General features: G+C 63.8%; 1 protein-coding gene and 1 long non-coding RNA gene across 3 annotated transcripts; one reads left to right on the forward strand and one right to left on the reverse strand.

Moving 5' to 3' along the window:
• The first annotated feature begins 326 nt into the window (after window positions 1-326).
• LOC112967897 lies at window positions 327-4,743 on the forward strand. The gene is made up of 2 exons (XR_003254142.1): window positions 327-372; window positions 1,315-4,743. It is a non-coding gene; the product is annotated as an uncharacterized LOC112967897 (long non-coding RNA).
• A 1,256-nt stretch (window positions 4,744-5,999) lies between these two features.
• KCNIP2 (potassium voltage-gated channel interacting protein 2) lies at window positions 6,000-20,781 on the reverse strand. 2 transcript variants are annotated; one of them, XM_026069543.1, is made up of 10 exons: window positions 20,692-20,781; window positions 13,078-13,093; window positions 10,464-10,559; window positions 9,420-9,544; window positions 8,649-8,718; window positions 8,463-8,533; window positions 7,783-7,890; window positions 7,252-7,356; window positions 6,758-6,820; window positions 6,000-6,510 (listed from the first exon to the last, which is right to left on the reverse strand). In XM_026069543.1, the coding sequence occupies exons 1-10, from the start codon at window positions 20,779-20,781 to the stop codon at window positions 6,463-6,465; spliced, it is 792 nt and encodes a 263-aa protein (XP_025925328.1). In that variant the 3' UTR covers window positions 6,000-6,462. The 2 variants fall into 2 exon arrangements, with proteins under 2 accessions (XP_025925328.1, XP_025925329.1); XM_026069544.1 differs by lacking the exons at window positions 10,464-10,559; window positions 13,078-13,093 and having other exon boundaries at window positions 20,679-20,781.
• Window positions 20,782-22,574: the final 1,793 nt, after the last annotated feature.

The following is a 22,574-nucleotide window of genomic DNA, read 5'->3' on the forward strand; positions in this document are numbered from 1 at the left end:
GCTCCGCCCGCAGCCCGGGGACACGCAGAGGCACCGCGGCGGGGCCGAGCTGCCGCCGCTGCGCGGAAGGACGACGCGGGCCGCCGCGGCCTGGCGCCCGCGCTGCCGAGACCGCGCGGCTCGAGCGGGAACAACGGACTGAGGCGAGGGAGTTACCTCAGGCAACGGGCAGGCGGCGGAGGGGGGGGAGCCCGCCCGCGGCGCATGCGCGAAACGCGGAAGGGCGCCCACTGCGCGTGCTCGGAAGGCCCGCGGGGGGAGGGGCGAGGCCGCGGCGCCTCAGGGCGCCTGCGCGCAGTGCTAGGCCGTGCCCACTGCGCGTGCGTGAGAGGCCCCGGGGAAGGGGAGAGGCGGCAGTGCGGCAACACGCAGGTGCGGGGTGGGGGAGGGCGCATGCGCGGTTGGCTTTGTGTAGGGAAGCGGCGCTGAGGGGGGAGGGCGAAAGGGTGGGGAAACGAAGTGTTTACTTCAGCTCTGCGCATGCGCCTGGGGGGGGCGGCGGGGCGCCGAGGCCCCGGCCCGGCGGGCGCGCATGCGCGGCGGCGCCGCTGGCGGAGAGGCGCGGCGGCCTCCCCTGAGCCGTGACCCACTTTGCACAGCGCCGCCTGGGGCTCGCGCGCGGCCCCTCCCGCCCCCCAAGCTAAGCAGGGCCCGCCGGGGCTGCCGCGCGGATGGGGGACCGCGGCGCAGCAGGCCCGGAGGGGGGCTGCGGCAGGATGCGGTTTGGCGCTGCGGGCGGCGAGCTGGGGCCCTGTTGCTTGCAGGGCTGCAGTACGCGCTTCCTGGGGGGTGGCGGTGGCCTTGCTCCAGCTGCCGGTTGAGCTCCCCCGTGACAAGCTGCCCGCAGCTCCTTGCAAGTCTTTCGCGCTGCTTGACGGGGCAAACACGTGCTGCCCCATCTGGGGGTAGAGCAGGCCCGGCCGGCAGCTCCCAAAAGGGGTCCTGCTGCGGGGCRAGGTCACGCCACCTCCGGGACCCCCTTTCGCCAGGCAGGTAGCAGGACGAGCACGGGCCTGGGAGGCTTTGCAGCCAGCGGAGGCGGGCAGCGAAGCCCTGGTGCAGGAAGGGAGACAACTCTTCCAAGGTCAGGGAGGCGCCAGGAATATCCCTGGCTCCAGACCGACTGCGCTGTGTGGCAGACTGCTTTTGCGGCCAGGGAGTGGCAGGGAAGGGCACGTGTTTTAGCAGGAGAAGCAGCGCACACCTGAGAAGGGGACCTAGGGGAATGGGGGGCAGCACAGCATTTCAAAGGGATGAGGAATCGAGACAGCACAAGGATCTCAAATCCCAGCTTTCGCTTCCGTGCTGCCACAGGGAGAAATCTTCAGGGAGCTTCTGCAACTCTTCCCTGCGTGCGCCATGCCGACGTACCCACCATCTGCCGCGGCAGGTCCAAGACGCGTCCAGGGAGGTGCAGCTGGTGGCAGCCCTACGTGAACAGGGCTTGGTGTGTTCAGGGGAAGGGGACAGGCCAGCCATCGACGCTGTGCTCGGTCTCATAGTGCCCAGAAACACGTCCTCTCCCGTGCTAGCATGGTTGGGTCTGTTTGCCCTGTGATCCGGGGGGACCTCAGCTGTCCYCTCCACGTGCAGGTGGGAAGAGGAGGCAGAGCAGTCGCACTGCTGCCGGGCTGCCCGTCCCCTCCCTTCCCAAGCGGCTGTGGCTCCCTCCCAAAGCACGATGATAAAGCTGTCGGGTCCCTGCGCTGCGGTGTGGAGCCGGCGTCCAGCACCTTGGCCATTCAGATGTCCTCCCCCTCCGGCTGCTGCCTGAGCCGAGGTGCCGTCCTTGCTTGCCCCATCGCACTTGCACGCGGGCTCGACTGGAAACCTGAAAAGCAGAACAGAGCCCAGAGAAAGCCCTTTCAGCTGCTCCCTCCCTTTTAGCCAGGTCCGGTGGCCCCACTGAGCTCAGCAAATGCAGCTGGGGGGTTGAATATTGCACTCCCCCCCAACAGTGCAAGGAGGGGAGGGTGGGCTGAGACTGTGAAATACCTGTTGGGCAGCAGGCACTTTCACAGCGCGGCGTTTCCTTCGTTCCCGGAGGCAGCAGAGCAAGCACACGTCAGACAGTTAAGATAAAGGGAAGAACAGCCAGGAATAAATCATGCCGAGCCAGCCAGGCTTCCTTCTTTGTCAACGTGACGGGCTCTCAGGGAGGCAAGCAGGGTAGATGCCAGTAAATCTCTGGCCTCTCTCATCTGCTGTTCTCACGAGGAGCTACGGTGCGGAGGCAACGCTATCACAAGTTTTGCTGTCAAAACAAGGCGCTTTTTGAGGCTGGATGTTTGCAGACCTGGAAGGGGCTGCGAGGATGCTGAAGGACAGGCTGTGAAGCTGAGATCATCTCAGTAAATCAGAGAAGGGGCTTGAAATCAGACTGCTTCTCTCCAGGGACAAGCCAGGAGCTTATGCCGAGAGCCAGATGGGACCATGCGCAGCTGCAGAGAGGGGCCAGGGGCAACGGGTCTCAGACTGAGCGTGAGTCAGAGACCACAGGGCTGCGAAGAAGACATCCTGTGAGGCTGAAGAAGACATCCTGTGAGGCTGTGTAAACAGGAGCGTCAGCCCGAGGAGCAAATGAGGTAATCCTCCCACCCAGCCCAGCGCAGGGGAGGCCAACCAGTACTACCCAGCAAGACACTGGCGAGCGATGGGCAAAACTCTGCTGGAAGCCCCAGCCTCTGAGGAGGGACTGGAGAAGGCTGTGGACATCATGGCAGCCTAGTCACATTTTGACCCAGACTGAACAAAATGAATGAAAACTCCAGTTAACACCATGTCCTTGCTATCCAAATCCCATTCTCTCCTACCCACTTCACTCTCAGCTCTCCCCAAATCCTCCCTTGCATGTGATTTTACTGTCACCCTAAGTAGAACTAGCCAGATTGTATTAATATGCAATAAGGCTTTACTGAAGGGTTAGAGAGGAGAAAAACACAAAGAATTTAGGTGGAAAGCACACATACATTCTCATACTACCATACACAGACCTGCACAGTTGGCTGGTCATAGGTCAGAAGGGTCCTTGAAGCAGGTACTGCGCTCACAGCTTTGATGATCCTACAAGAATCAATTCCCCTGGTAGTGGGATCTCATCCTTTTATACAACATTTGTATTTCTAGGCAGTGTTCAGGCTTTAGACAGCATGATGCTGGAGCAAGTCACTGCCCCAGGCTGCATCAGCAGCCTTATCCTCTTGCTCAGCCCTTTTCTGGCTTTGTTACTACTTCTTTTTCTTTGAGAGCTAGGAAAAATTGCTTGAAGCAAAACAAGGCTGCACTTTTCTGCTGACCACTAACTGACCACTCATTCACATCCCTAAAGCCCCTGTTCTCAGCCTAGACCCATCTCTTTAAGGTCATTGCTGTTATCCCACCCTTAAATGCCATATCCTAACAACGGACACCTGGTCCCAAGCTCTGGTTCACACAGCAGCTTCTTATAACAAACTGGTAACAAAGCTGACAGCCCCCAGTCCTAGAGGGATGTGACCCAGCAGAGGGGCTGATCCAACCCTCCCTGCCCCAACTCCTGCCCCAGGGGGGGAGCTAAGCCAGTTATTTCTTGGCCCACCAGGGATCAGCAGCCCCCTGCCCCAGGGCTGCAGGCAATGATCCCTGCACATAACTATGTGGCCTGAGAAGGCCGGGGCAGCATTTGAAGGTCGAGCAAGCCCTACAGCATCCCTCTTTCCCCTTGCCATCCCAGTCCTTTTCCTGCCCCTTGCCCTGGGGAGAGGGACCCTGATGGGTGGCTTGTAGCATCCCTGTGCCACAAGAGGGCACGTCGAGCCTGCGGATGGTGTTTCCCAAAATAGCAGCCAGCCAAAMTGAACTAATACACAATAGGGTTTTACTGGGGGAAGGGGGATAGAGAGGGGAAACACACTCAGACGAGCTCATACAGTAACGCTGTGCATGGGCCTGGGCAATTGGCCAGTAGGTCGAAAGGGTCCTTGGAACAGAGCAGACTCACAGCTTTGACAATCCCACAATGTCCAGATCCCATCCTTTTATAGGATGTTTGGATCTCCAGGCAGCTCTTCACATTTGGCTTTCATTTCCTGGACTGCAGACTGCATGATGCTGGCAGGTGTCACTGTCCCAAGCCACAGCAGGTCCTTTAACCTGTTGTTCAGCTGTTTTCCCACTTAGCTGCTTATTTTTCCTCTTTGGTTTGGTTTAAGCCATTTTCCCACAGCTCTTTGGGCTGTACTCTCCAAAGACCAGTAGCAGCCCATCAGTTTAGTACCCTGAAACACCTGTTCTCAGCCTAGACCCACCTCTTCAAGGCCTTAGCTGAACACTTGCTGTCTGCTCACCCTTAAATGCCACAGCCTAACACGGGGCACCTGGTCCAAGCCCCGGTTCTCACATCAGCTTCTCCTGACAACCCGATAACGAACCCGACAGCCCCCAATGCTGTGGGCAATGGCAATACTGCATTTACAGGGGCATCAGTGGCAAGGCCAGGCTCTTCGAGACCGCAGCCAGCCCAGCTTGCGCCCTGCAGCCTCCCAGAGCAYCCACGCATGGGGCTGCAGCACCCTACAAGCGCTCCCGGCTGCTGTTTCCCAACCCTTCACCRAGACCCTCAGTCCCTATTTCCCCTACCCCAACCGCCAGCTGACAGAGGCAGACACGACAGCGGTGTGCATAGCGATTGTGGTTAGATTTTATTGTCTTTGTTTTTGTTTTTTAACCCATATTATTGTTATAATACAAAATATACAGACTGGAGATGCCAAGCGGGTTGTGGGTCACCATGCCCTGGGKTGGGGTCACACGCCATGCGACCTGCAGCGTGAGGGAGGAGACGGCGTCCGCTCCGCGTGGCGGGGCGATGGTTGGTACCCCAGGGAGCCCGGGGAGGAGGGACGGGGGCGGATGGGCAGGGGGACGTGGGAGACGGAAGGGGTAAGGAGTGGGGCACCTGCACTCCCGCCGTCGGGAGGCTGCGGCTGGGAGCTCAGCCCCACGGCAAACCCAGGAACGGGCCTGTGAGATGGCCAACGTATTGAATGAACCTAAAAAAAAAAAAAAAAAGAGGAAAAAACCCATACCATGTCTGCAAGGGCTGGGCCAGGACCGGTCCCGCTGGGGGGCAGCCCCATAGCTTTGGCTCAGGGCCCCGTGGGGGGGTTTCTAGCGGCTCTGACACCAGGGGCTCAGCCTGGGTCTGGGGGCCTGGCCCGGCACGGACACTCCGGCCTTGCTCGCCCCTTCCCACTCGATCCGATGCTGGCGGGATCGCACGGAGGGGATGCCCACGCCGCCCCCCCGTGCCCAGGCAGGCGCTCACCCTGGGGGCCCGGCTGCAGCRGGAGAAGGGGCTGAGCCCGCGCCTCCCAAATGGCCCCCCTGCCCCACAGGGCACCGAGCGTTATCCCTGCCGGCACGGCTGCGGGAGCCCCAGCGGGCAGGGATCAGCCCAGGCATGGGCACRGGCACAGGCAGCAAAAAAACAGGCAGGCGAGATCTGCCCCAACACAACCCCCCGTGCTGCAGACGATGCCGGCAGCCTGGCCCAAGGACCAGGGTGACCACTGGAGCCCTGCACTCCTGCCTCCTCCGCTTGTCCCCATGCCCTGTCCTCAGGGAGGGGGGGGGAAGAGCATCTCAAGACTCAAACTGGGTCCCCAAGGTCCCCTGTGTGCCAGCACTCCCCCAAACGGGGGGGGGGCGGGGGCTGAGGTTGCAGCTCCCCTTCCCAGCCCGGCTCGGCATCCTCCGCTGCGGGGGGGACACCAGTGCCACAGGAAGGCACCTCAGGGTCTCCCTTCACCCTAAGCCAGGATGAGCCCCCTAGACCTACCGGGGCCCCCCGGGAGCGGGCTGCCCCCCACGGCTCGTGCAGCGATTAGCCCCGAGCGCCGGTGGGGCTGCTTTCTCCAGGCACAGCCCTTCTGCCCATGGGCCGGGCMAGGGGGCGGCCGGCGGCTCACGTCCCACGCGTCAGGGCACGGCTGGGGCAGGGGCGAAGCGGAGGCGCTGATGCCCCTTGCAAGACTCTCTACGGGGTCCTAGGCGGTGTCGCTGGAGGGTTTCGGCTGGGGCCCGTGCCGGGGCTCCCGGGGCTGGGGAGGGTCGCGGGGTGCGGGAGCCGTGGCTACGCGGGACGCTGTGCACGGGAGAAGCCTTCTCTACTGCAGCCCCAGGCTGCGGCTTCCCCTCCGGGGAGCGGGTGCGGGGAGGTCCGTCCGGGCCAAATGCTTGCCCTGTGCCAGTTGTGCCCATGCTCCGATGTCTGGGAGCGCCTGCTTGGGATCCCCCGCGGAAAGCAGAGCCGGCCCAGGGGGAAGGGAACATCCCGTCACCGACCGCGTCTCCGGGAACGGAGGCCCCTTCCCTTCGCGGTGTCTGTGCAGCCGGCGGCGGGGAGGCTCAAAGGAAAAGTCGAGAGAGAAGCAGGTTCTGGGCCCGGCGGCAGGAGAGCTCGGCTGCAGGCAGGTCCGGGAGCTAAATCACGTTGTCGAAGAGCTGCATGGACCGCATGATGTTCTCGTCCTGCAGGGAGGAGGTGGGAGGCGGCGGGGCTGGACACGGAGCTGCTGTCTCAGCGGTTGCCCCCAAATCTGGTTGCACCCCATTGCTCTGCTCTAGCAGCCCCAACCCACAGACCGGGACGGGTCCCCCAGAGGACAGGAGCCCTGGGGGTTACAGGCAGCTTTCAAGCCCCAGCAGGATGCACGGCCCTCCTCATCCACACAGGGATGGTGTCCCAGCCCCAGAGCAGAGCTGGTGGTGGCTTTACCTTCTGGCAGGACTCCAGGAACTCCTCGATTGTCACCACCCCGTCTTTGTTTCGGTCCATTTTCTGCAGATAAACACAGCACGGAGGAAATGGCAGGGACGGCCCCGGCTCCGCTCTCTGCTCCCAGGGAGAGCCAAGCACCCTGCTCCGCAGGTCCTGCGGAGGGTTGGACCCCGTGCATCCCTGCCTGCGGCCGTCCCACACACCCGACCCACACACCCTGCCCTTCAGGGGCAGGACAGGCTTTTCTCTCCCTAGCTCCAGTGCAGCCCTGTAGAGCTGGATTGCAGGGGAAGCAGAGCTCCCTCTACCCCAAATACCCAGTGGGGGCTATTCCAGGGTTCAACCCCCCCAGACACAAGTGAGCTGCTGGCTGTGTGCCCTGCTTCATCCCCAGCATGGGGTGTTTTCTCCTGCTCCCTGCCAGGTTTTGGGCACAGGCTGGCTCCAAGCCAGAGCCTGCTCTTCCCCAGGGCGTGCTCATCGCAGCTCACCTGGAAGAAGTTCTCCACGTGCTCCCGGGGCGCTTCCTCCCGCATGGCCGGGTAGGTGTATTTGCCCATCATGTCATAGATGGACTTCATGATGTCCAGCATTTCCTGAAGGGAAGGGGAGCAGAGCTGCAGTGTCAACCTGGGGTTTTGACCCTGCTTGGTCCCCAACCTGCGCCACTTCTGTGATGCCCCCAAAGGACCTGTGGGGTGCTCGCATGTGTTCCTGACACCTCTGCGTATGGTGCAGGTTCGTGTGTGTGTGTCCACGTGCATGGTGGAGCCACAAAGCAGCACGTCCCCTCACCCACCCTCCCACCTGCTCAGTCCACCCTCTGCCCCAGAGACACCTCCAAACGCCAGTGCTGGGGGGCCAGGAAGGCTGATCCCATACGTGGACCAGTTTGTAAAGCTGAGCTAAGTAAATATTGATTTCCCCCTCTCCTACAGGGCTCAGCCAAAGCCCCTGGGTCCTGCCCTCATCCCTGCAGGCTTGCACTGGCCCCAGGGGTCCAGCGTGGCCCCCAGTCCCACCTCTTTGGTGATGCAGCCGTCTTTGTTCAGGTCGTACAAATTGAAGGCCCAGTTCAGGCGGTCGTCAATGGTGCCCCGCAGGATGATGGACAGCCCAGACACGAAGTCCTGCAAGTATGGGGAAGGTGGACAGACGGGAGCTACAGCCACAAAGGGCTTTGCAGCCACGGAGGGCACAGCCCTGCTTGTCTCCAGAGGGCAAATTCATCCCCAGAGCGGATGTGCCCTGTGGCTGGGTCTGGGCTGACGTGGGAAATGTTCAGCGTCAAAAAGAGGCTGGTGGCAACTGACTGCTTGCTGGCATGTCCCACACGGATCACTTGGGTCGCAGCACCCAAGACACATGCCAGGGCTTTCCACCCAGCCAAGACTTGCCCAAGACCCAGCCACAGCTCTGGCTGTCCGTTGGATACCTACAAAACACTTGCTAGTCTCTTTTCCCCCAACCAGAAGCAACAGAAATATTCTTTTTATTGTCTGTTTTTCATTGCAGGAGGAAGCAGAGATCCCCCAGACCTCCTGATCCTGGGAGCTGGGGCTTCAAGAAATTCCTCCTGCAACTGTGAAGCTCCCCATCAGTCTGCACCCATCAGCAACATCTCTTTCACTTGCATCCTGGCTCGTGGTACCCAAACGGACATGCCCTCCCTCCCCCACCACCATCCCCCTCCGTGGCTCACCTCAAAGCTGACGGAGCCATCGCGGTCAGTGTCGAAGGCGTTGAAGAGGAAGGTGGCGTACGTGCTGGAGTCTGGGGAGGGGCAGACAGTGGTGGGGCAGCGCTCAGAGACCCACAACCCTGCCAAAGCCACCCATGCGAGTGCTTCAGGACAGGGAAGGGCACAGGGATGGGGAGCAGCACTCACCTCCCTGCGGGAAGAACTGTGAGTAGATCTGCTTGAAGTTTTCTTCGTTAACGATGCCGCTCGGGCACTCCTGCCAGGACAAGTAGCAGTGTCACCCCGTGTGCGTGGGCATGCCGTGGAGGGGGGCTGAGCACACCCCCAGAGCCAGGCTCACCCAGGGCTCCCGTCCCCTAAAGCCTTGCAGATCTCCTTGCATCCCTGCCCCAGTTCCTCCCCAAGCCCTCTGCTGCCTGGCAGATGTGGCCGATGAGGCTGGTTGAAATGTGCTCCTTATTTTGTGGGTTGGCAGCAGCACCCCTTGCCGGAGGGTCTGTCCGGACACTATGGAGGGATTCCCGTGCTTGCACAGCAGACAGCTCTCTGCACCCAGGGAGAGGGCTCTGCACCCCAGGCATCCAGGGTGGCCCCTRCCAGTGCAATGAACCCTCAGACAGACCTCAGACCTCCCGCAGAGCCAGAAGCTCACACACGGATCCGCTGCCTTTGGAGCTGGGCTCTCTCCAGCCTGTRTCACCCACACAAGGATTAATCTGATAATTTGGTGCTGAAGCCCCTAGAGCCCCTGAAAGGTTCAGTCCCCTGTATCTTGCTGGAAAAAAGCCAAGGCAGGGTTAAGGGTGGCTGCTAGCTTAGAGCTCCTAAGACTTGACGTTTCTTTCATCCCCAGGGTCCTGAAGCCTTTTGCAAACCCTGGGCATCACCAGGTGCAAAGCACCCTCTCTGAGGGGCACTGGAGCGGGGGACTAGCAAAGCTGGTCCAGGATTACTCACGTTCTTGAAGCCTCGGTACAGGACCTGCAGCTCTTTGCGGGTGAACTTGGTCTGCTCCTGGAGCTGCTCCAGCCCCTCGGGGCGGTGGCAGACGGTAGAGAGCTCAAATTCATCTTCAACGCTGTCTGCAAGAAACCGAGGGAAGAAAGGGCAGCTGAGGCCAGCACCATCCTGCCCTGCCCTGCCGCTCACCCCTGTGCTGGGGGGGCAGGAGAGGCCTTTTGCACAACGCCCCCAGTCCCCTCACCCCTGCCCCAGCGTGACGCGTGTTTGGGGTGTCCTGCCCGGCCGGAGTTGGGTGCGCACCAGGACGCTCGGAGGCACCGTGGGCACAGGCAGCGGCTGACATCGGGCGACAGCCTCCCACAGCCTACGCTCGCTGCAGCCGGTGCCCCGGAGCCATGACCGGGGGTGCCCTTCCCACCCCCCAGAACGGCTGTGGGGCCCCCATGCCGCTCGGCACAGATAGCGCCCCACATCGCTTGGGCCCCCAGCTGCAGGGGGGCTCAGGCCCGGACCCCTCCATACTCACCTCTTCCCCCCGGGGGGGGGGGGACCAGCTCACACGGGGGGCTCGGGCTCATGGAGGAGCCAAGAGCTTGCGGGCAGGCGGGGGCTCTGTGCAGCTCTGCGCTCGCTCCCTGCTCAGCCCCTTCCCTCCCACTCACACCTCCATCTCCAGACCAAGGCTGAGCTTCGAGCAAACCCCGCTCCGGCCCCTAAACCGGCGCCAGGAGGGTCCTGCAGCGTAGCCCAGAGCCAGCTCCACTCCAGAGTGGGGCTAGCCGCCGCCGGCAGCTCCTCAKCCCGCAGGAGCCCCTCCAGCGAGCTGGAAACAGCCTGGGAGCGGGCAAGGATGAAGGTGGGTGCAAAGCCCATCGGATCGGACCCCTCCGGGACAGGACTGATCCTGACACCCCCAGCTCCGGGGSGGGGGGGGGGGGGCGGCAGAGCCGTCCCCTTCCCGCAGGCAGGGCCACGGCAGAGGGCAGCCAGCAGCACCGCTGGGGACACACGCACACAAAGGCAAGAAGAAGCACTTGCTTTCGCTGAGCGAGGGGATGGATTTGGGCCGGCAGCAGGGCAGCAGTTTGAGGAATCGCTGCTTCAGCGCTTTTTTAGTTTGGCCCGGCGGGTTGCCTGGAAGAAAGAAGGAGTCACCAAGCAGAAGAAGAGTTAACAGCGCAGCGGCCCCCGGGCCCAGCCGGCAGCAGGGGCGAGCAGGGCCGGAGGCAGCACATGCAGCGGGGGACAGAGCAGGAAGGCAAAGCCCAGTCCGGGGTCTGCTTGGCCTTTCTGCTTCRTCCCAGGACAAACCCGGCACTGGTGTTTCCCTCCTCGGGAAGCCCCCAAAGCCCCAAAGGAAGGTGATGACAAAGGGGTGGACCCAGGTCCTCYGTGCACCTCGTCGGAGCATGCCGGGGTGCACCGGAGACACCCCGCAGCCCAGGGAAATGGCAGGACTGGACTCTGCCCAGTAGCCCCAAGGCCAGATGCCTGCTCCTTAGGGAGGCTCCTCTCCGCACAGGGCTCTGCAAGGAGGCAGGGCTGGGGCAGGATGGAGCCCAAGACGAGACATGTTGAGAAACAGCTTGCATCTGAGCCAGGCGTCTGGACCCCCCAGTCAGGACTGGAGGACCCCGTGGCTTGGCGCCRGGTTTGATCCTGCTGGCACGCGACGGCTGCACGCGAACCATGCGCCGAACCCAGCCATGCACCCCAGGCTGCGACATGCACCCCCGTCCCAGCGTGGCAGTGGGATCGAAGCCCAGGGCCCTGGTTTGAGACAGCCAGAAGGGGATGGGGTGCAGGGCTTCAGCTTTGGCCAGGCTATGGGGCAGGGTTGAGGGGCTTGCCACGTCAGCCTGCCCCAGGAGCATCCCTTCCGAGTGGCTCCTGTGTGGGCAGCAGGTCCCCTTGCTGCCCAGACCCCCTGCTGCCCCTCTGTCCCCAATCCCGACCCTGTGACTTTGCTCAGACCCATCTCTTACCAGCTGGTGCTGCCCCATGGCCGCAGACCCACTCCCTCCCTTYGCGCAGGGCCCCGCAGACTGCCTCAAGCCAGCAATCTCGGCACAGGACTAACACCACAGGCAGGGAGGGGAGGAAGGGGACGGGATGAAGGCCGTGCTGGGCTCCAGCCCCCAAAGGGATGCAGACAGCTGTGTGGGGCACCGATGGGACGAAAGGTGCAAAGTCCCTTTGGCACCACATTTGCTCTAAGGGCCCTGGACATCTGTGAGCGGCCTGCCCCAAGGCCACGACGCCTGCCCGTCCTGGACCCCATTTTTGGGGTTGTTTCTCTATGGGGCTAGCAGGAGATGGGACTTCTCCACCAGCTTTCTCAGCCCTGTGGGCCGAGCTGTGCCCCAGCTGCTGGGGAAATGGTGCTGTGCAGGATCCAACTCCAGCACCAGAGGGAATGTCGGTCTGCATCCAGCAGCCGCCAGCCCTGGCCAGAGGGGCCAGTGCCCGGGTGCCCCTGGGCAGGACCACAGGCCCTTCACGCTCACATCGCAGCAGCCGGCTGGTGCTGGGGCAGCCAGCCCAGTCACCCTTGGCAGATGGAGAACAGCTCCAAGAGGTCGTGGTCCACCCCAGCATCATGCAAAGCTACTCAGAGAGGGAAAACTCATCCCCAGGGAAGTGGCATCCACAGCAGGGATGCCGCAAATGCTAGAGATGCACAAATGCACACCCTGGCATCTGTGATGGGGCAACACAGGCAGGGGTGAAGACCAGGATCTTGGCACTAACAGGACAGCATGACGTGGCCCCATCCGCTCTGGGGTTTGTGGACATGGGAGGAAAGGGGCTTTCATTTACTAGAAGGGGGCATCTCAGTTGTGCATAAAATATGATTTTTATCCCAGCTACTTTTCTGGGGCTTTAGTTTGCAGAGGGAAAGGGAAATTGCACCTTTCAACTTTCCAGGGATGTCCTGGGCCCAGGTCTCCTCCCAGCAGAGCAGAGCTGTGGGAATAGACTTCAGAGGTAGGAGCGGTCCTCTAGCCCAGCAGGAAAAGACAGGACAGGCAGAGCAACACTCAACGCAAGTGTGATGAACCAAGGGAGAGAGCAGGGTGGGAGGGAAACCACACAGTGAGAGAGATGCAACAGAGAGTAAACYGTGGTTGGACTCACAGGGGCAGCAGGTATAGGCACGTGCAGTAGGTCAGGTCGGGTGCAAGTTACACTTTAGTTTGTTATAGAGAAGGAAAAAGAAAAAAAAAATGAAGAACATGGGCGTTTTCTTAAGGAGGAAACCAAAGGGGACCCAATTCCAGGGGACCCAGGGAGGGAGCAAGTTCAGCACATGCAGCTTAACAACAGGAGAGGGGGTGACCAGGGCTGGGGTTTTGCTGTCCTGGCTTTGGTGCGCCCGTCTCCAAGGGAGGGCTCTGCTGGGGAGGACACGCTGTCCCCTTTCCGTCCCCAGCACCCARACCACGAGCAAGTCTCCAGGGCCCAGATGGGCTCCGCCTCGCTGGGAAACACGGCTTTGCCCAAACACGGGGAGCATCGCCTGGACACCATSTGCCCTGCTGGGGCTCACGGGACGTCTGCAGCACGAGAAGGGCCCCCAGTTCCTGCCACTAMCAGCCCCCGGCAGAAACAGCTCCTTTTCTAAATGTCACTTTGCCCTCCACCCGCCCACAAAAGCTATCAAGTTGCTGGCACAAAACAAGCAAACAGAAAGCGCTGACAGTGTTTTATCTGCTGCAGGAGGTCTGCCAGGTTAAGTGGCTTGTCGCTTCCCATGCATCACTCCACAGCYCAGTGACTTCAGACACACACACGCACAAACCAAGCCTCCACCCTTGGGCGACACCGAAAGAAAACGGGATCTCCCACTCCTGCCTCCACACGCTGTTGAAATGAATCCATGCAGTCGCTAGCACTGGCTCTGCAAAGGGACCCRGGGCTYGGTAAAGGGACCCACAGCATCCCGCAGGTGCACCCCAGGTGATCCCCACCRGGGCAGCCGTAGCCACTCCGTATTCAGCCACCAGCGGTTGATGCATCCTCAGCGGCTGGATCCAGCCAGCGCTGCGATGCTGCGGCGGGGAGTTACATGCTGCGGGGCTGACTGCCCCTTCAAATGCCAGGGCGGGGGGACCTGAGCCTAGCACCAGGGTCGCATGGGCAGCCCAGGACCCCCCTCCCGCAGCAGGGAGGCTCTGCGGTCTCCCCAGAGAGAGAGCAGGAYCCGGGGTCAGCCCCAGTCCCAGCCCTGTCCCTGCCCTCCCAGCAGGGCCACGCTCGTCGGGGCTCTCCCCAGCGGCACGGTCTGCAGAGCCGCCGGGAAGCAGAAAGCCCAACGTGGAGACAGCAGCTCACCGGCCGCAGCGACAAACCCGCCCCATTCCACAACACCCTCCTGCTGGAAAAGGCTCCACCACAGCCACCCACCAGGCAGTGCCAAATCTCCCCCCTTTGCTCCCAGTAACTCATCATTGCCATGATGGGTGGGAGACGTGCAGATGAGTGGCTTTAAGTCCCCTGAACGTGGGCCCGGCAGCGTCTCATCCCGCCTGCTCTTTTTGCCGGGCTGGTGTCTCTGGGTGGGCTGCTTTCCCTGGAGCTGACACGGGAGCGAAGGGCAGACACCGCCTGTCTGACAAGACGGAGCCCAAACCCATCTCTGCCCTGCAGCAAGCAGCGCCAGGGCAGGGGAAGGTGCTGGACCCCAGCCCTGACGATTGGCAAGCCCTGCTGCAGCCCACAGCAGCGAGACCCCCAGTTTCCTGCAGCTCCCAGAGCCCGTGTTTGACCCCATGGGGCAACACCAGGTGGGTCTGGATTGGGGGAGCTGGGCAGGAGAAGCTGGTACCCGTGGGATGATCTGCCTGCAGCCCGCTCTGCTCCCCCGCTGCAGCACCCAGCCCCGCCACCTCCTGCTCCGGGTCGGACGGGGCTCAGCGGGACCCACAGCACTCCTGGGTCTGCTCTGAAGACAAGTGGGAGGAGGGACAGCGAGGTCCCCCAGCCACCGCGGGGGTGTCAGGATGGGTCCTGCCAGCTGCAGCTCTGCAAACGACCCTCATCAGTCAGCGTGTCAGAGCAGCGAGTAACCGGGGCCAGGGTGCCTGCAGCGGCCACCGGGGCCAGGAGGCAGCAGACGGTCGTTCATCAGCGGAMTGAAATCGGAGCTGGCATCTCCCAGGGTGGGGGACAGAGTCCCTGWCCCGGGGAGACGCAGCCTTGGCCTGGGGCATCCAGAGCACAGCAGGGCTGACAGAGCACAGCGTAACGAGGGCTGGGAGCAGCCACGTGAGACCTGCGGTTCACGGGACAGCAGAGACCCAGGGACTCGGGGCTGGGCTGCCCCACACTGCCCCAGCCTGGTACCTGCCCTTATCCTCCAGAGCCCCAGCAGGTCCCTACGGGGGGTTTTCCATCCCAACGCTATCTGCTTTCCTCCCCATAACCTTCCCCAGCTCTGCTCAGTGCTATGTGGGGGGGAAAAACGGATCAGAGGCCCCCAGCTGCTCCTTCCGGCCAGCCCACAGGCAGGGCAGAGGATGGGACCCTCTCCACAAGCCCAAGCACCCCTCCCACCCCAACAGCAGCGTGTGGTGGCACTGGCCCTGGGGCCGAGCCGTGCGCCCAGACCCTCAAGCTCTTCACTCGGTGTCCCCGGGACACTGCTCCCACCCCGCTGCTGGCCAGCCCAGGGACGAGCCCTGCCCCAAACAGCCCTCCTGCAATGCCACCCTCAAGCCCCCCAGCTTGCATGTAGCCACAGCACCGCACGAGGTGGTGGGCACAGCCCCCAGCTCTGCCCTGGCCACCAGGGTCTCTCGCTGTGCCACCGCGGGACCTCTCTGCYGCAGAGGTTGCAACTCTTTGCACGCACAACCCTCCTCCTGCCACAGCCGCTGTGCACGACGGGCGCAGCAAGAAAGCAGCTGCCCAGCCCAGCCAGCCRCAGGATGGGATCCCAAGGGCAGTCCTGCCTTGCCTGGCCCACCTCTGTCCCACGCAGCCCTCCCAGGACAAGGGCAATGCTCTGACACCCGGGCGCCCACCCTGCGAGCTGGAAGAGCAGGTTAAAACAGAAACGCCTCCTGGCCACGGAAACGCAGCCCTATTTGCGGGGGTTTGGGGGCACAGCCACCGTCAACAGCACAGCTTCCTGGGGCTTAAAACGAAGGCAGAAACCGCACTCAYGCCAAGGTGCACCCGGCACCCTGGCCGGGCAGTGCACACGCATGTGGCACCCACTGGCTCTGCAGTGGGACACGCAGGTCACGGCCACGTGCAAGCTCTGCGGCTCTGCTTCCGGGCACTGCCTGGAGGGCAGGGCGGCAGGCAGGCACGGCCAGCCAGGGCTGGGGGCTCCCTGCAGCCTGCCCGACGCCTGTCCCGCAGGCGGCAGAGCGGAGACCCTAGCCTGGGGGTGGCAGTCACTGGAAGGTCTCTTCGAGCCTGTTCTCTATGCATCTCTCATCAAGAGCCGCTTTTGATCCGACCACCCTGTGCTCCTGTTCCAGAGGCAGGCGTTTTGGGGAAAATGAGAGACGCTTCCCTGCCACCCTCCCAGCGGCACTGGCAGGGGATGCTGCAGCCAAGCCAGCCGAGGGGACGTTGGCTCCCTCCCTGCCTGTCCTAGCACAACCAGGGCAGCAGATGCTGCCCCAGGGCTGCACCATGGTGCCCCCAGGTGCCTGTGCACTGGGGATCACAACCCCACGGAGGCCCCGCCAGGGGCACTTCTGTTTCCACATGTGCCCAGACCAGGGTCTAACCCTGCCCCTGACAGGAGGAAGGTGAAGGAGACACCGTTCAGACTTCACAGCACCCTCCAGACTGCCGCACCGCTTAGCCCAGCACAAGCCATGCTGGAGAGCCCCTGATCATTTCCAAACCAGCCTTCCCCCAAACTTGGATTTGACTCGGAGGTTTTGTCCTGGCCCTTCTCGCCTTGCAGAGACCCAGAGCACCATGGCAATCCCTGGGCCAGGACCCCTAGGAGCAAGCCCCATGCCCAGCCCCGTGTTAGCCAGCTACGACAGAGCAGAGCTGCAAGGAGGGCTGTCCCACAGGCTCATTTACTCTCTGGGAGATTCAATGCTTTATTTCTAGCCTGCAATTTTCCCACCTCCTCGTGGAGGAGCGACCTCCCTGCCCCTGCACTGGCTGGCTCAGAGCCTGTCTCCAGGGCAGGCTGCAGCAGAGYGTGGCCATCGGCTCCCTTTCCAGCCACATCCCCTTGCTCCCCGCTCTGGGCACGCCAGCAATGGAGACAGAGCCAGGCCAGAGGGAATTGGGAGGGAAGTGGTGTGAAAAGTGATTAACACGAGGCCGGAGGCAGAAGAGATTCAACAAGCTAATTACGTCTGGCTGGGCTGAGCGGGACGTGACACCAAGCTGTGGCAGAGCCAGCGGGGTGCACACCGCGGCACTGCAGTCCTCGGGGACGCAGGGCAGGTCCGTGCTGGGGAGAGCCACCCTGGCCTGGCCCCGGCCCGTGRCAGGCTGCAGGGAAGGGGCTGGGGACCACCACGCCGGGGCCAAGTGCCCTTCCCTCCCAGCTTTGTCTTGTCCTTTTAAATAGACGGCTTTCCTGGACTGGATTTCTGCGCTCCAAGAACTACCCGACCCGCAGCCAGCTTGCATTGACCTCTCCGGTCTGTCAAACCTGCCAGGATTGATGTCCTGACCCCTGGCACCGTGCCCCAAAGAGCCAGTCCTTCCCGCAGCCAAGACGCCGCGCTGCTGCCAAAGGCGTTCCTTGAAAGCAGGAGGAAACCAGGGCTTGGCTCGGGGCTTTGCTCTCGCCGGCACAGCGGGGATGCTTGAGGCCTTGCAGGTCTCCTCCGCAAACGCCGCGCTGCCGGGCGCACAGGCCCTCGGACCTCCGCTTAGTCCCCTGGTCTCAGCAGCGGGAGCCTCGCGCCGAGCCGGGACGCGGCCGCGCTGCATCCCTCCCGCTCAGCATCCTCCGGGGTGGCACCCAGGCCAGCCGCTGCTTCCTCCCGCTTCTCCCCCAGGACCCCGCGCGCCCCCAGACTCCGGAAGGGTTTGGCAGCCTCCCCAGCCCTGCTTGCCCCTCTGCCTCCAAACCCCCAGCGCCCTGGGGAAGGCAGGGGCCAGAGCACCCCACGTCGGGGCGATCCAGGATGACCCCCCTCGCCCACACGCCACGGACGGGCCCAGTCGGGGCAGCGGGAGCCCTGCCAGCCCTGGGCAGGCACTAATTATCCTGTCGATTACAATCTGCAGCTTCATCTAATATTCATCTGAGGCTCGGCTACGCAGGCGGCTCTCCCAGCCTTTTATCTCCTTCTAGCTGCCGGCCCACCCCTCCTCCCGGCCGGGACCAATTGCTCCTCGCTGAATTATTGATACTGCGCTTCAGGAGCCAAAATCGATAGCGTTTTTCTTCGCCTCCCCCCTCCCGAGCGCTTGGCCAAAGCGGGATCTCGGCACAGAGGGTGGGAGTGGGCAGCACGCGAGCCCCTCGCCAGCGAGGCAGCTCACGGGTGGCTCCGCCAGGGAAAATTAGGGGCTGGGGACAGGCACGGGTGAGGCTGGCAACACAGGGCAGAGGTGGGGTGACACCGGCCGGTCAGTGATTAACCAGCTGCTAAACGACACTGGCTCGGCATTGCTCGCCTGGGCCTCCTGGAGTACAAYACACCCGTGGGAGATGGAGCCAGCCGCCTCCACCGCCGGCGCGGGCTGCTGCCAGGGGCAGGCTCTGAACATGCCACTGGGGCTGTGACTTGAGGGGGGACAGTGCCAAGGGGAAATAGGGTGCAGACAAGCCAGGTCTCCTGCCCAAGCCCTTGCACAGAGCAGGGCCAGCTCCACATTGGGGGCCAGGTTGCTCACAGCCTCATCTAGCTGCTCTGGAGCCCTCCAAGGCTGGAGATCCCCCACCTCCTCCCGCTCCCTCAGGGTGGCAGGTGGAGGTCTCCTTGCAAGACGCTCCCCTAGACCGGTAGCATTTCACAGGTCTCCTCTCTCCTCTGGAGAAGCTCCTTCCCCAGCCTGCCACCATGGTGGCACCACTCCTCCCAGCACAGACTGTCCCTGGGCAAATACTAGCACCTCCTGGGCAGAGACACAGCCATGCACAGGGGAGCCGCGGGGACAGCGTAGAGAGGGCAGGACATTCTTGCCTGCTTTAAGGGTCATGCCCACCACACATCTCGCAGCGCACCCAACATATCCAGAAGGGCCAGACACTGACCCTGCCAGGGACCTCTTCAGAGGGCAGCAGATGGATGGCAGCAGAGCCGTGGCACTGTACAGCCTGCCCCAAACACCAGAAACCCATAAGCATGTGGGACAAAGCCGGAGGGTGGCAGGGGGACCACCGGGGTCATGCAAGAGCAGCAGCAAGTGCCACAACCTTGCAAGTCCCTGCAACAAGCAGAGCATCTGGCAGCTGCCTCCAAGCTGAGGCACGGCAGCAGGTGAAAGAGGAGATGGGAACAGGGCAAAGAGGAGCTCGCAGGATCCAGCCTGGAGGCAGAGCTGAGMGGGGAAGGATGCGGCCAGGGAACATGCCCCGATCACCACGGAAGGCACGACGCCTCCACGGGGACCAGGCGCAGCGGTGCCGCGGGGGGCTGGGCCGGCCCCCCGGGCAGGGGAAGCGCAGCAGGCGGTATCGATGGCTCCGGAGCAGATGGCAGGGCCCCACATCCATTAGCAGCCCCGAGCCATTAGTATACGGTTTCAGGCTCTTTGCAGTCCCCAGGCTGCCACCACGGGCCCAGGCACGGCTGACAAATAACGCCAGGGCAGGAGCGAGCCGTGCGGGGGACAGGAACGGCCACTCGCTCTTTCCCCCCAGAGACCCGTCTGACTCCAGCTAGCGGCGCCGGCCGCAGCGCCGCGGGCTCAGCCGCATCCCCAAGGAAGGGCTCCCTGCTCACTCTCCGGCTGGGCCTCGCACCGCACGGACACCGCTCCTGGGAGAGCAAAGTCTCCTGCCTGCCACCTCCTGCCTTCCCACGCCGGCCAGGACCCACACAGCCACCGGCAGCAACCCGTCCCCTTCCTAACAGAGGGTCGCTCACCTGCCAAAAGGTGCAGCACTCGAGGTGAGATGCCCAGTGTTCAACTCAGCACCAGAAGGCACAATCCTGCCCTGAACTTCTGCCTCAAACCTGCCTTCATCTCAGCTTTCGGCTCCCAAATGTGTTTCCTTCTCCTACACGCACCTGTTTGGTGATGGGAGCAATTGGTGCCAAAGTGGGGACACCTGGGTCCCATTGCTGTCTCTGCAGCGGGGCAAACCTCTCCGTGCCCGTCCCCGTGTGCCCCGGCCAGCAAGGGCCGAGGGAAGCGCGGCTCCCGAACGCGGGGCTGCGGGCGGAGGGGGAGAGGGCAGGCTGCGCTGGGGCCCCGCACCCGCCGGGGGAAGGGGCTCTGCACCCTCCTCGGCCGGCGCCCCGGAGCGCGGTCGCTGCCGGGGGCCGGGGCGGGGGGCAGCCTGCCTGCCCCTCTCCGCCGCGGCTCGGAGCCGGCGCGCCGCAGAGCCGCCGCAATCAATGCCGCCGGCTTTGGGAGCAAGCTTCGGGCGAGAGCACGGGGGCGGGAGGCAGCGGAAACCTGCGTTCGCCTCGGCCCCCGGCCGGTGCAGGAGCCAAGCGTCGCAGCGCCGGGCCGGGGCACCCCAGGCACCCTGGGCCCAGCTGCGGCGCCTGCCTCCCGGTGCCCACCCCGACGCTGCGCCAGGCTGTCTGCCCCGCTGCCCCGCTCCTGCTCCTGCTCCGGCACTGCCCTGGGCCAGCCCCTGCCCACCCCTCGGCTTGCACCCGSCTGCCGGGGCTGCAGGGCACCCGCCGGAGGCAGCTTGGGGTGCAAAGCTCTTGTGCACAACGACACGACCGCGGAGTCTGGGGGCACCTTGCTCTGCACCCCCCTCCCCCAGCACCCGTCACACACACCACGCTCAACAGCTTCCAGCAGCCCCCCCCCAGCTCTGCGCCTCGCCAGGGCCCCGTCCCCTGCCCTGTCCCCAGCCACCAGCACCCCGCAGGTCCTGTCCCCTGCGCGGAGCAGGCAGGACGCACCGCTGCCGCCCCCTCCCTGCGCTGGCACCTCCGCACTCACCCCTACGCGCCGCAGACAGATGCTGTGTCCCAGGACTCTCCCAACACCCCCTCGGATGCGGCACCCTGAAGAGCGTCCTTTGGGGCACTTCCAGGGTGCCCAGCCTGGCCATCCCACGGGGATGGGGCCRAAGGCCACCTGATGGTGTCCCCGGGGGGAGCCGGCACCCCCCGCGCCTGTTACCTTCTAAGGACACGGGCTCGAAGAGGCCAAACTGCTCCAGCACCTTGACGAAGAGGACCAAGACCACCAGCACCGCAATCATTTCAAGGCCTTCCAGGTTCATGGTGGGGGTGTCTCATGGCCTCGCACCTCCTGGCCCCCTCCCCACCGCCTGCAAGCCGTCCTGGAGCCCCGTCACCCCAACGCCGTGGCCGTTGGAGCACACATCCCCAGGGAGCCCCGCTGGTGTCCCCCAGGGGGGATCGGCTGTCACCCCTCTACTTGGCTGCAGGCTGGCGCGCGAGCAAGGGGTCAGCGCGGGGCTGTCACAGGCGACTCGTGGGGCCGCCAGCCGAGAGCCCAGCCAGAGCGGGGCCGTGCATGCGAGCTGGAGCAGAGCGAGGCCGAGCGGAGGGAGGCGTGGGGGGCGGCGGGGACGGGGTGGGGGGAAGGAGCCATGCCCTCCCATTCCAATGACACCACCTCCATCGATTTGCTTAATGCAGTTGCTAAGGAAACGGGCCACAGATATTAAAAGGCACTCGGTTCCCGGGGGGGGACAGGACGCCAGGCACTGGCTAAACATCCCAGATGGGGATGACTCAGACTCATCCTCTGTGCCCCACACGCTCGCCTGCCCCACGGGGACCCAGTCAGGCCCAGGTGCCTATAACCCTCTCCTTAGGGGGGTCTGGGGCAACAGGTCTAGCCCAGCCCCAGGAGCTGCCCCCATTTCCCGGCAGGGCGGACGAGGCAGGCGGAAAGGCCCGGCCACCTCGCTGGGAGAGCCAAGAGGACCCGGGGAACAGGGCTGGGCCAGGGATGCACGTGGGGCCACCCTGCTCAGGAGCGTCCCCGAGGGATGTGGCATCTTTGGACAGCGCGGCCCAGATGGGAAGCRACTTTGTGACCGGGCTCCTCGTCCCCAGCAGGCACCTGGGCCACGAAGGACCAGCCGCGGTGCCCAGCTGAGCCACTTCAGGAGGAGACGTGGCGCCAGGGTGGGGACACCCATCCCACCTGCCTGCAGAAACACGGGCAGACGCGCCCCGGACCCAGGAGCTCTCGTCCATCAGCGGCGCGGGGCCGAGACGCAGCCCGGTCCGCAGGCAGCGCGGCAACAGGCAGGAGAGGACGGAGAGCAGGGGCTGCCCCCGGGCCGTAGCCGGCCGGGCCGCGGCAGGGCGCCCGGAGGCACCAAAGGACCGAGCCAAGGTCACGCAGCAACTAGAGGCGGACGGAAAGCCCGGGCGTCCGAGTGCGGCGAGCACGCCTCCAAGCACAGCCAGAAGGGCTATATTTAGATCCCTGGCGTTTTTTCCACTGCGTCCCAGCCCTCGCCGGGCTGTTCGATCGCAGGCCACAGGGACCTGCAAGGCGCACGGCCCTCCACACGCCCTGGGTAAGGATGGGGTGGCCGTGACCAGGCTACGGGGCAGACCCTCCACGTAGGTCTGGGCAAGGTCCTTCTGCTCCATGTAGCACCCTGCACACAGATCCAGGGCAGAAAACCCCTTTTCTGCCCTGCTGCCTTCACGCCAAGGGCAAACATCTCACCGGGGGGAAAACATCACACCGGGACAAGCCGATGGTTCCTGCCGAGGGAAGGAGACAGCAGAGACGCTGGCTGATGCAAGCTCCCGGCTGGCAGAGCTGCCCCACGGCAAACCCCCCGGAGCCAGCGCTCCCGCGGCCCAGGCCGCTGCACCCGGAGCACCGCCGCACGGCGCCGGGGCCCGAGACCCCTTCGGCCGCCCGTTCCCTGCCCAGGAGGCGGCAGGCTTCTCCCCCCGGCTCAGGCCAGGCAGGGGACATGGACACGGCTGGCGGCTCGGTCCCAGGCCACGGCATGGCAGGGCCACCTGGCGGCTCCGCGCCGCGGGGCTCGGCGTCTCCCCCGGCCTGGGGCGAGCGGGG

Source organism: Apteryx rowi, unplaced genomic scaffold (genome assembly GCF_003343035.1).
Source record: "Apteryx rowi isolate R43461 unplaced genomic scaffold, aptRow1 scaffold_3, whole genome shotgun sequence".
NCBI lineage: Eukaryota > Metazoa > Chordata > Aves > Apterygiformes > Apterygidae > Apteryx > Apteryx rowi.